General features: G+C 41.2%; 1 protein-coding gene across 1 annotated transcript; it reads right to left on the bottom strand.

The window, feature by feature from the left end:
* Positions 1 to 1,509: 1,509 nt before the first annotated feature.
* Positions 1,510 to 10,998, bottom strand: timeless (timeless circadian clock). Its single transcript, XM_070845477.1, has 29 exons — positions 10,902 to 10,998; positions 10,615 to 10,768; positions 10,211 to 10,325; positions 10,005 to 10,067; positions 9,770 to 9,871; positions 9,478 to 9,633; positions 9,261 to 9,394; positions 9,065 to 9,152; positions 8,524 to 8,700; positions 7,846 to 8,063; positions 7,662 to 7,765; positions 7,377 to 7,546; positions 7,160 to 7,285; positions 6,874 to 7,025; positions 6,693 to 6,790; positions 6,493 to 6,613; positions 6,199 to 6,400; positions 5,944 to 6,083; positions 5,655 to 5,734; positions 5,428 to 5,551; positions 5,261 to 5,343; positions 4,973 to 5,127; positions 4,336 to 4,564; positions 4,111 to 4,179; positions 3,884 to 4,002; positions 3,021 to 3,222; positions 2,464 to 2,515; positions 2,285 to 2,352; positions 1,510 to 2,082 (listed from the first exon to the last, which is right to left on the bottom strand). Exons 1-29 carry the CDS (start codon positions 10,996 to 10,998, stop codon positions 1,955 to 1,957), a joined length of 3,726 nt encoding a protein of 1,241 aa, XP_070701578.1. The 3' UTR covers positions 1,510 to 1,954.
* Positions 10,999 to 12,063: the final 1,065 nt, after the last annotated feature.

The raw sequence follows: 12,063 nt of genomic DNA, 5'->3' as shown, positions 1-12,063 counted from the left end.
TGCTCTCCCTAATGAAGAAGTGATGTAATTGTTGACGAGCCCCACACTAATTTGTCACGTTTTTCTATCAGAAAAACATCAAGCACTATGAATAAAGATACTGTTCTCTCCCTTCCAGAGTGTGATCCATACATACAGAAAAGCAAACAAAGCAAAGGAAAAAGAATATCTTTGATCTTCAGTGACATTTCACATACTCCCACATTAACTACCTGACACACAGAGGGAACCAGATAGTTGTGAGGTAAAGGCTTCGTGCCTCAAGCTGTGTTGCAACATGAAGCTCAGTTACAATCCAAGCCAGTCCTGGGGAAAAGAAATTATCTGACAAACAAATCAGGCAGTTTTTTTTTCCACCCCCTCACAAACTGAACAGACGTGTACATTTTCCAGAGAACTTACCTCAATATTAGACTGTTACAGCAGGATTCACTGCATAGGTTTTCTACATACAGCCGTTACACGATTTAACAAATAACGATGCATTTGCGCATAAGAAACAACGGTCTGCGATGAGTTTTAGATTCACTTGAAACACACGTTTTTTAGACCCACACCCTCAACTAAGTAATACATTTAAAGTGTTAAGCCCTAAAGATATGATTGTTGAGGAAAATGTGTCAACTCAAACACTCAAGGGTGATTTCCATCACTTTTTGTTGCTTTTAAAAGAAAAGGCATGTTTTCATTGTTGCTAACAAAAGCATGGCTTTCATTTAATAAAAGTTTGCATGATTGAATGACTTGTATAAAGCGCCTGTTACCAATATTTGGCAATACAGCCAGCAGGCATTTGCTTTTATGTTGGTTACAAAACAATGAGTCATCCCTCTATATTCAATATACAGGCTGCCTAAGCCTGTTTGGGTTATTACATGGAGACATATTAGGTATTTCTCTGTGCAGAGGAAGTGATATACCTTTAACCTCATGATACACATACCCACCCACCATTGTGCTCTCATGCTTAACTCACAGTGGTGTCTGTGGACTGTCAGGTCTGCAGGATGGGGGCAGAGCAGATGCTGTGACAGGAAGTTACTAACATGGTCCAGATGTAAGGACAAGAGACCACCCCCGACACAGCTGGAAAACATGGATGACTGCAGGCAGCGACTGCAAACACACAGGATACAGGGTCCCTGTGTTGAAGAAGCTCAGTTTAGAAGACATTAGTTTGCCATTTAATACAGAAACATTAACAAACAAATTTTAATCTATTTTCATTGAGCCTGTCCTCTCTCATTGCAGAGGTACAAACTATTAAAAGGTTTGTTCAAAAACTCAATTTTAAGGGGCAAATAACATATTCAAGAGTTCAAATTACTGTAGATATTCTACATATTCAAAGAATTATTTCATTAACTTAAAAAGGTAATACTTCAATATTTTTGTGCCCTCTAGTGTTTGAAATGATGCAGTGCAACAAGATGACAAAACAAAAATGAGCCACTATTTTGACAGAATTGCTTTTTTTTTTTATTAATAAGTACTCATGAATTTTATTCTGAAATACAAAGTTAGCATAAGAAATGACCAAAAGCAACCAATTTTATAGAAACAAGGAGACAATTAACCTTCAGCTTTAAGATAAACTTGCAGCTTTCAGAGCAGTACTGTGATCTGAAACTTTCTCAAACAGTGAAATATCTGTATGATGTCCATGCTGGGGATGAATGAAGGAGAAAAAGAACGACTAAATATAAACCGTAACTACATAAAGACACTAATCAAGCTTACAAAAGAGATGACAACAGGACATTTCTTAATGGGATCTATGTGTCCACAGGGGCAGGTCTAAGGGCCTATTTCTTTGGGTTGTTTGGTATTCCATTAACAGTGTTTTCACTGTCTGGTCTGCAGCCCTCCAGAGGGCCGCATCCACTTCTGAGCAAAGTGAGTGACTTTTATGTCTCCCCTGTCTGCAGTTTTTATAGTCCATTAGAGAAAGTAACTAATCCTCATCTTCCTCTTCATCAATTAAGACCATCTTCCGTCGGCGCTTCGCAGGAGCAGAGATGTCCTCCTTGTCTGAATCTGCATCGCCGCTGGTGTCCATAACCATTGCAGTGGAGTCTTCCTCTGTAAAGACAGCCATGTGTGAGCCACAGTGCTTAAACACAACTACCATCAGAGCTGATGGTAAGCTTAGCATGAAATAAGGAGTGCCGACGTAAAACCTGTTTTTAAATTTTAGTTTCACAAGTTTTCTAGCTGGGTTCCCCATTAGTTATTATTAAACTAGTGCATTAAAATACTCATTTGATTCCCAGCGGTAAAATACCATTCTCCTCCTCTTCATCGTCCAGCACTCTGCTTCTGCTTCTTTTTGTTGAGGTCTTGTCCTGGGACCTGATGCGACCAGAAATAGGTTAAGAACAAACAGTATTTCTAATTAAACAGTAATTTCTCAGCTGGGATTTGGCTTTATGTAGTAACAAAAAACATAGAGCGATACCTCACCTCTCAACTGTACTATCTATATCCTCAGTAGGAGTGAAATCTGACGTAGGAGCTAAAAACAACAAAAAGTTAAAAGGTATGAACAAAGTCATCTTAGTCCAAGACACGTCATCAGATTTAAGCCGACAGTGTAAAATGCTGCATCTTTAAATGATTTACCAACACCAATATGTGAGTGAATGTGTCCCACCGGCTCCGCAGTGGCTTCCAATCTCACTTCTACAGCAGTTTCACCATCTTTTTAACAGATGAATCCTATTATGTGTGACTTTCACCTGGTGCCAGTGAATTCCTACTTTTCCTTTTCCAAACTTCAACACTTGACTGTGAAGGACATTGCCATTGCAGAGGATTTCTGCTATATTCTCAAGAAAGTGAAGCATAAACGTTTCCCCATTTAAACATGCAAAATACCACATTCTTGGCTACTAGATTAGACAAAGCTGGCTACAGAAGAGGCAAGTTGCACCACGTAACTTAACTCTTACCTACATGACAAAGCTGTAATTAACTGTTGTCATCTGAGACACTCTGGGACATGAACCTCCCACACATACCTGTTTGCTCAGAGGTGTGGTGTTTCATCTTGCGTGTGAGCAGCAGCATTCTCAGAGCCTCTGCTCTCTGTTCATGAGAGACCTCCTCCTGGGATTCTCTGGTTGGACTCCCGGAGCCGTCTTGCTCTCTTGGACTAAGAGCTGCAGCTGCACTGCGGAGCTGGGATGCACTGATCTTTGCTGGGATCCTCCAAAAGGACTCCTGGATACAGAACAGTGACAAATAAATACAATGAATGAGTAGTTAAAAGTACCAGCTGTTTAGTACTTTACCATTAGGTATTTTTTAATCCATTAGTTATCTATTTTGCACATAAAAACTCCAACACGGTCTCAAACAAAAGCACAAAAAGCAGGTTAAAGGGCTGTAATTAGTGTACAAATATCACAAAAAGTAGAATTACTGCCTCATGGCTATATGCTTCCACCAGCCATTCAGGTTGCAGTTAACATCTGTCTGTCCAGACCCAAGTTTAGTGTCACCAATTCAGTTCATCCGACCAAATGTGAAACTCAATCTCCACCTCTGTTCCTGAGTTATGGTGTTAGGCTGCCAGAGTTTTTGTAGAACTTTATTATTAAGTTGACCTTTGAACTTATGGATATAAAATGTCATCACTTCATAGTTTTATCCTTTTAGACATTTGCGTAAAATTCTGTTATAATTAGTGTAGGAATTCTTAGGTTATGGCCAAAATCTAATCATTCAATCATCAAAATCTGATCATTTTATCTTTGAGTCCAAGTCGATGTTTCTGCCAAAATTAAACAAATTCCTTCAAGACATTTCAGAAATAACATGTCCACAAGAATGGGATGGATGGACGACCTGAAAACATAATGCCTTTAACTAAAACACGCACCTGCTCATTTGCAGGCGCTCGTATTCCCAGTTTGCGCAACAGCTTCTTGAAGCTCTTGTTGTCCATGGCTTCTTCATTTTCCTCTGTCAGAGGAACGAGTGGCACAGCCTGGGACAAACCTGGTGAGTGGGCCACAATTCAATTAACAGACCAAACAGCACTAGTTGAAATGAAAAAATAACATGTAAACTGATTGGACACATTTTTTTTTGGACAGTTGCACTTACCATCCATTTCACGGTCTTCTGCTGTTCTGTTCAGACATCGCTGGAGCCACAACATGGGTCCAGACAAGCCTGTCATTAAAAAAAAAAAAACAGCGTGAGACTAATCCTAAGAATACATAATAGAAGAATATTTTGCTCTTGCAGTTTTTAAGATAAATGTTTTCAAATAAAAACTTAACACACAGACTATCAGTGAACACGGCCGTTTTTATCACTTTGTCTCACCTTCCTGTTGTAGAGCGTACACCGTGGTGCCCACATCAGCTCTCCTCTCTACAGGGGACCGCAGGCTTTGGCTCCTCCTTCCTCCATTTTGTGATTTTTCCCTTTCTTGCTCTTCATCTTCCTCTTCCTCACTCTCTTCAGACTCGTCCTCTGCCTCATTTTCATCATCTCTGTCCTCAGGATCATCTGGGAAACTTTGTGTAAGTCCTTCTAAGAACTCTTCTTCAGTCTGTAGCAGACAAAGAGTGACCATTATTGTACAAACACCATTTATTAAAATAGAATTGATTATTCTCTGTGATTTTTATTATGTATCCTTATTCTTGTATTGTATCCTGTATAGATTCATCTTAATTTGATCCTTCTTGCGTCTAAATAAAAGATAATAAAAGATTACCAGGGCCAAGATCATCCCATGTAGTTGTCCCTTCATTGTGAAATTGGAAAGTGGCACACTAATATATTCCTCAAACAGAACAACAGAAGTCTGCTCTTCTTTTACTCTGTGTTTACTTCCAGGAGTTTTTTTCCACAGGGAAAAACTCTGACTAATTGGAGAACTTCAGGTGTGAAAATGCCTTTAACCCGATCCATAGTTTTACTATAAAAGATCAAAGCTCACCTAAATTGACCTTACCATTCCTTTGCCGGAGCTCTTCCCCTGAGCACCGCGACTCCTCTTCTTATAAAGTTCTCGTCTTTCGGACACCAAACCCATACTGAGCAGCTTGTCCACCACACGTGCACGGGACCGCTTGGCTGTCAGCTTCTTCAGGATATTACCCAGCACATCTGTGAAAATACAGATTTGGTACGAAACAGAGTCAACACGCGAACCATTAAGTGTTCTGAGAAAAAGGGGAAAGTGGAAGGCTGCTCAAATTTCCTCTCATTCACTACAAAATGATAATATGACGTCCATTACCGTCAGAGTCTTTGTACTCCTCATAGAGCATCTCCAGCTCCTGCTCCTGCTCCTCAGTCCAGAGAACGATCCGGGTACCTATCCTTTTGTAAAAGAAAGTTTAACAAGTATTTCTTAAGATTTGCTCATAACATTAACATATGACTCATTCTGTCTGGAGCACATACTTCTGTTTCTTCAGTTCCTTCGCATTGTCCACCAGACCCAGATGCACTAGCTTCGTCACTACCTGGCGCCGAGTGCGGGTGCTGTTACTCAGTAATGGTAGCAGAGTCTCCACTATATCTGGCACTGAACACAAGAATCAACACTCGATGACAGAATGTAGACCAAAGTACATAGTGTGCATGTGCATCTTGTAACTTATAATACAACAAACAAAATGAAAGCAGACCTTCAGAATCCCGATGCTCCTCATAAAGCGTGCGCAGCTCCTCTTCCTCCTCTTCTGTCCACGTTGGTTTCTTTCCCTCTCTGACATGTTTAGGACAAGATTCAGCATTTCAAACTGCAGAACCCACGACTTTTTATAACGAATGTAAATGCCATGTGTTTTATAAATAAGGTCATACAATTTCACAGAAGCTCATATTTTACCTGTAACGTGGTAACAACAGTCATCTTAATATGAAATGCGACACACACAAACGCTGACGAAACACAAAAACGAAAAGGGCACCAACCCGTCTTTGCTGTAGCCTTCAGTCATCTCTCGCGCTGCGCCCACATTTTTCCAGAACAGCAGCTCAACATATGCCTTGTTGTTTTGTGCCGCCAGTGAAAAGAAACACTTCAGCACATACTTGGCAAAGGTCACCAGTTCCTGTGAAGGACAGAGTAAAAGGTAAGCTTTAGCGTCTGTTCTACAGTTGACCTTATGTTGCCAATCGTTTGCTTGACAACGTTGAAGAATGTTTTTCCTCATGTCGTTACTGTACCTGGTAAGCAGCTGCAGCGGGGTCGCTGAGGAGCTTGTTAAAAAGGTTGAAGACTGACAGCTGGAAAAGCAGGGCATCCATTTTGAGGTCGACAGCCAGGCGGTGCAGCATTCGAACGATGCAGTGGTTTGTGTGAGGCGAGTTTTTGGAGTAGGACTTTAATAACAGGAGGTATGGCTGCACAATATTGGGGCTGGCAAATCTGTGGGGATGTAAGAGAAGGGTGACATGTCCCATTAGGAAGGCTGCGCCATGGAAGGTTACTGTGTATTTCTTTTAAACCGTTTTCCTCACCTTTTGATAAAGTCTAGAAAGTTGAACTCGCTTTCAGAAACCTGGACAGACTCCAATTCTTCGTCCTCTAATTCTGCTGCATCATCTTCCTCCTCTAACACAATCTCAGGAGGAGATGACCCTGAAATTAAAAGTCGGGGTTTGAATTCTGCATAGGTCTGATTTAGAAGGCCGCGTAGATATTAATTCTAAAACTTTACTTGGCAGACTGGCGTGCAATATCTGCTTAAGGAGTTCCAGTTCCTCTTCAGGTTCCACATCAGGTGAGCCAAACACATCGCCCTCTGGCCACACCTCCCTGCGTTTGACAAGAAGACGGTAAAATACTTAAACAACTAAACATGTGTAATTAGTCTGAGGGGTTGATGGCGTCTCGCTGACCTGGCAGCACGTAGCAGTCCCAGTGCTTCTGGCCCCAGTCGAGCCAGCAGGGCGTCCTGCACCCGCACCATGGCCTCAGTCCGCTGCTCCTCAAGTGGAGTTTCAGACGTGGCATCAAATGGCACGATGCTCTCAGTCAAAGACTCTGACAGCTGCACACAAAAGACAGCGAGGTGGTATTCAGTGTTGGTAAATTGGGCTCCTTAAAAAGCATCCTTGTTGTGCAACTTTGAAGATGTTCTTTAAAGCCAAATATTCCCTTGTGCAGGTTGATTCTCACACTGACCTGAAACCCAGAAGTCTTCATCTCCTCCTCTACAGCCTTCCAGGTCTCTGCCAGGGCCTCTGGACTAGTCTCTGCGGCTGCTGGCTTTTCTCCTCCTCTTGACTTTCTCCGCCTCACCCTCTTCTTCTGCAGAGTTAACAGAGCTGGATGTTAATATTTTAAGCAGATATTAAGGAGAACAATTAACACACACTACAAATTTAGCACGAGAACTTACCTGAACCATCAAGCTTTTGCGACCTTTGCAGAAGCGCTCCAACATGCGCATGAACAGATGAGTCGACTCCACCAGGTCTATGAGGTAGGAGCGGGGCTGTCTGGTTTCATCATACTTCCTCAGCAAGGTCAGGAAAATCTCCCTGTACTCCGTCAAGTAAAATATGTTGCCTAAAGAGAGGAGGTTAATAGATGAGGCAACTAGCGCTACAATTACATACAAACCCTTTTTCATATTTCAAATGAATATTGTTATCTTTCTGAACAAGAGCTGTTAGCATCTCACTTTTAATAACGTTGGAACTCTGACGGATGCTTTCGTCCTGTGAGCGGTCCATCTCGTTTACAGTTAGCAGCAGTTCCTGATATGCCTTTAATGCCAGGTGCATCCTGGAAAGAACAAGTGAGCAGAGTGGGACCAATGCATGGATTTGACATCTTTCTATTAACCTCCCCCTTGATGATCTTACCTGCGTGACCAGGATGTGGCCTCTTTCCGGTCTGTGAGCATCATCTCATAGTAGTTGGTGATGTTGCGCTCGATAAAATGGAAAGCACGGATGGACATGGTCTCGGAAACTAAGTCAGCACGGAAACCGTTGCCGCGGTTGAAGGCCATGAAGAAGCTGAGCGCCCACAGATAGTACGTCTCATCATGCTGCTGAGTTTGTTCTCGAATTAGATTTTCCTGTTGAGGAGAGACAAAGACGTACAAAGTGTTGAGACTCAGAGTACTGTAGTTTGTGTTGCATAAAACAAGCCTAATGAATGATTTAATTATGAGGCACCTATTCCACATAAGTGTGTTAAACATCCTCTTCAATGTGGATTTATTTGTGACTTCATTGTAGAGAGGTATCAGTATTTTAATCATATTTCTAATTATTATATATCTCAAACATTAGATCAGAAAAAAGTACATGGACTGCAATGTTTTTGTTTGCTCTCTCTTGGTTCATATCATATTCATCTAGTATTTTAGCATCTTATAAACTTTGCTTAACTTTACTTTGTCTCTTGCTTTGAAATGTGTTACTAATAAATAGACTTATCAATGGCATATTTGTCTACTACTTAAAAAGGGTCAATAAGGGTCATTGTTGTATTGATGCTACAAAAAACAAGTCATTGATGTTACAGCAGCTGACCTTGACGAGGTACATGAGGTGATTGTAGCAGTTCTCCAAGAAGTCGACACAAAACTCTCGCAGGAAGAGTCGAACATTTAAGGCTGAACGGCGTTTGTCCTTACATTCCTGAGCCTGTCGGTTCCTCTTGGGAACACGTTTCACTGCTTTGCCTGTGTCATGAGTGTACCTTTTGAACTAAAGAAAAAAAAAAACAGAGATTCATATCAAATTAAATTGTAAATGGACAGAACTTTTGTATTTTCTAGTCTTTTCAACCACTCCAAGTGCTTTAACACCAAGTTCACATTCACACAACATTCATACAGGAGGAATCTAATTGTGGAGGAGACACACATTAACACTCTGAGGCACATCTTGAGTAGCAATTTGGGGTTCAGCTTCTTGCCCTTCAACATGCAAACTGGAAGATCTGGAAGATCTTCTGATTGGTGGACAACCCTCTCTACCTCTGAGCCTCAGCAGCCCTTTTTTAAAAAAAAAAAAACAACCAAACAATACAAGACTGTTTGATCACAGATGAGCTACAGGAGTTACTCACATGATGAAGATTTCTGTGATAAATCACATCTTTGTCTCCAATAGACTTGAGGCCTTGAACAACGTAGGACCCTCCAAAGCGAGAATGTCTGAAAGAAGAAGAGATTAGAGATTGGGTTTACAACCCCGGTATTACAGCAGGTAGGGCTTTCCTTTATATCTGACAAAACCCAGATTCAAAATCAGATTCTTTGTACCTGGTTCCTCTTTGTAAAGTGCGGGATCGCTTCGCTGCGTGCTCTTTCTGCCTCAGTGCCTCCAGTTCCTGAGAGTCTCTCAGCTTCTCTTCTGCTGAACGAGCCTGACCGGCGCACACCAAAGCTTCTGGCGTCTGTAAGGAAACAAGGAGAAGAGCTCAAACACAGAACAGTTTGAGATATGGATGTGTACCTCCAAGAAATTCTTCAGCCTAACCTGGTCTCTAAACATGAGGGAGATTATTTCCAACACATGCATACTCCACTGCTGCTCACTCTGAGCTGACGCTAGGAACTTGACCAGGTCATCGAAACCACTCATGTGAATGGCCCACAGCAGCCTGTCATGGATGCTGGCATCATCATCCACTTTCTACAGGAGAGACAGACATTACAGAACAAGTACAGGTGAGATGAGGGGAGAGACAGCTTGACTCTCTGACAGTGTTGGACAGATTAAGCTCTGCCTCTTGTATATGATCACAGTGGCATTCATGTGAAAGTCAAACCTTCTCTTCACAGGGATCTGCAGGTACATGAAGCACATTCCTGACCAGCAGCAGGATCCTTTCTATCAGCAGGTTATCCTCCTCCTGTCTCTGCTCCCAGTCCTGAAAGAGAACAAGATGAGTGGGGATAGACAAGAAGAAACACACAAATAAACAGAACCACTTTGTTGATATAATAAAGGAAACAGGTGTGGTGAAAGTAATCTTTGTTTCTTTTTACCAATGAAATACTCACCAGTTGAAGTAGGTTATATAATATCTCACTTAAAATGCCAAACACCCTCTCACTGGCAAATGCCTGAAAATGGAAGCGGAGCATTAAATGATTGCCTTTTTAAGCATGACAGCTCTTATTCAGCCCATAAACATTCCCTGAACTAATATCATCACATATTAGAAAATGTAAAATGACAAATCGCAATTACACTGTGATCACAATACCTCTTTATAGGCTTGCAAATGAGATGTCACTTGCAAAAAGTGATGTCTGAACACGGGGTCATCAGGGACTTTACCAAAGCAAAGCATGGCAGGCTGAGTAAGGTTGACCATGAGCCTGAGGAACAAAAAACAGAGAAGAGTCATGTAAGCGACAGATTTTCTAATTCAACTACTTTTATAGTTTCAATCAAAAACTGAAAAAAAGTTTAAAATTTAAAGACAATATGTTTAATAAAACAATACTTAATATCAGTATAACAACAGTGTATCAAAATATTGGCATTGCTGTATCAATAATCCACTTTGAGACCATATTATGATGATGTATTAACGAAGGGATGATTTGTCATAAATATTCATGAGCATACATATCAAATTTGGAAGTTTCATGTTAAGGTTTATACCTGATGCAGGCATCAAATAAGGCCTTCTCTTGTCCATGCTGAATGATAATGGGTAGAAGGTCATTCTGTACAATCTGGCCTGCACCCAGCTGCTGGCGGACATCACGGGTGTCATCTTCATGGCGTAAATACCTGATCAAGTCTTTCACACTCTCTGCAAAACACAGAAACACAACAGTTAGGAGGAGGACAGGAGCAAATGAATTTCTGTTCCAGCTCCACAACATCGATATATCCCCCTTCCCACTGGTGGTGAATGAAAATCAGTTGTTTATGACAATATTTACCTAAGCAATCAGCTTCCTTGTGATAGGTGTCTCCATCCAGATAGCCGAGAGCGCTGCAGGTTGCCAAAAGCTCACAATTCATTCTGAGTAAGTTCATACAGCATCAGCCAGCCTACAAGGTGATGGTTCAATCTGACACAGCAGGATACAGACAGACCAACACATCAAGATCAATAGAGCATCCTAGAAAGGCTGTGTTTACTGTGAACTTGAGACAAATCTAGTCGAGAGCATGACATGTAAATATGAAAAACATGTAAATAATGTAATGTAAATAAAAATAACACATCTTGACTTAGCTCACCAACATTATTTAAGACATTTAGCTTTCATTGTAATGTTACAACTCCTGGAAATGACACTACCCAGGTGATTATCCTAACCTGTGAATCCAGCCTTTCACAAGATAACATAATAAAACAAAAACTTACTGACTGTGGTCTATGCAGTAGCCAGGTTAGCTCATATGTTGCTAATGTTATGCTAGTTAGCCGGAGCAGTTAGCTTCACTTTACAGCAGCCTGGCCGCGCTGTGACTCGAGTCTTGGTCCAGAGAAAGACAAATACGTCGGGCTGACTCACCTGTTTCTCTGCAGGTGTCTTGTTCAGCAGCCGGTGGTCTTTAAAGTTAAGAGCTTTAGTTTCACGTCAGTTTCAAGTCGGAAAAGTCTCGCGCCAAGACAGCGAGCGAAAACTCAGAAAGCGGATGTAGAATGTCGTCATTAATTCTAGACTGTTTGCCCTGAGTTTGGTTTTTCAGGCTGCGCCTTCCCTGGTTACCTTCCTGATAAACACCAAACTAGCCAAGATCTATGAAATGTGTGCGTCAGGTAGGTGAATCATATGTAAACTCAGCCATGGTTGACGTTTGCATGCGCCAGACTCGGAGATTTTAGTGCAATATACCTACAGTTTGAGCAACAGTAACGCCTGAGAGGTTTGACTTAGGGCAAAAAAAAGTAATTGTATTATTCCCTCCCACTATAATATAAAAACTTCATTTATTAATTTCCCATATTTTCTTTGGCATATGTTAAATAGTGATTCACAACCTTTTTTGTCTGCCTTCATCCTCTAAATGTGCTCATTTGAACTGATTTTAGTCTAGATGCTATTTCACAGTATTAATTATATAAAAGTGGATATTGTTACATTCATTCCC

The sequence above is a fragment of the Pempheris klunzingeri genome, chromosome 2, assembly GCF_042242105.1.
Source record: "Pempheris klunzingeri isolate RE-2024b chromosome 2, fPemKlu1.hap1, whole genome shotgun sequence".
NCBI classification, from domain to species: Eukaryota; Metazoa; Chordata; class Actinopteri; order Acropomatiformes; family Pempheridae; genus Pempheris; species Pempheris klunzingeri.
Note: the sequence above shows the minus strand (reverse complement) of the source record. Positions and strands in the feature narration are given on the sequence as shown.

Coding starts and splice junctions, on each gene's coding strand:
- timeless (XM_070845477.1), bottom strand. CDS start 10,998: ATGAACTTACTCAGAATGAATTGTGAGCTTTTGGCAACCTGCAGCGCT. Junction 4,003..4,110: donor AGAAGACCGTGAAATGGATG/GTAAGTGCAACT, acceptor CCCACTCACCAG/GTTTGTCCCAGGCTGTGCCA. Junction 2,353..2,463: donor ATAGATAGTACAGTTGAGAG/GTGAGGTATCGC, acceptor TGGTCGCATCAG/GTCCCAGGACAAGACCTCAA.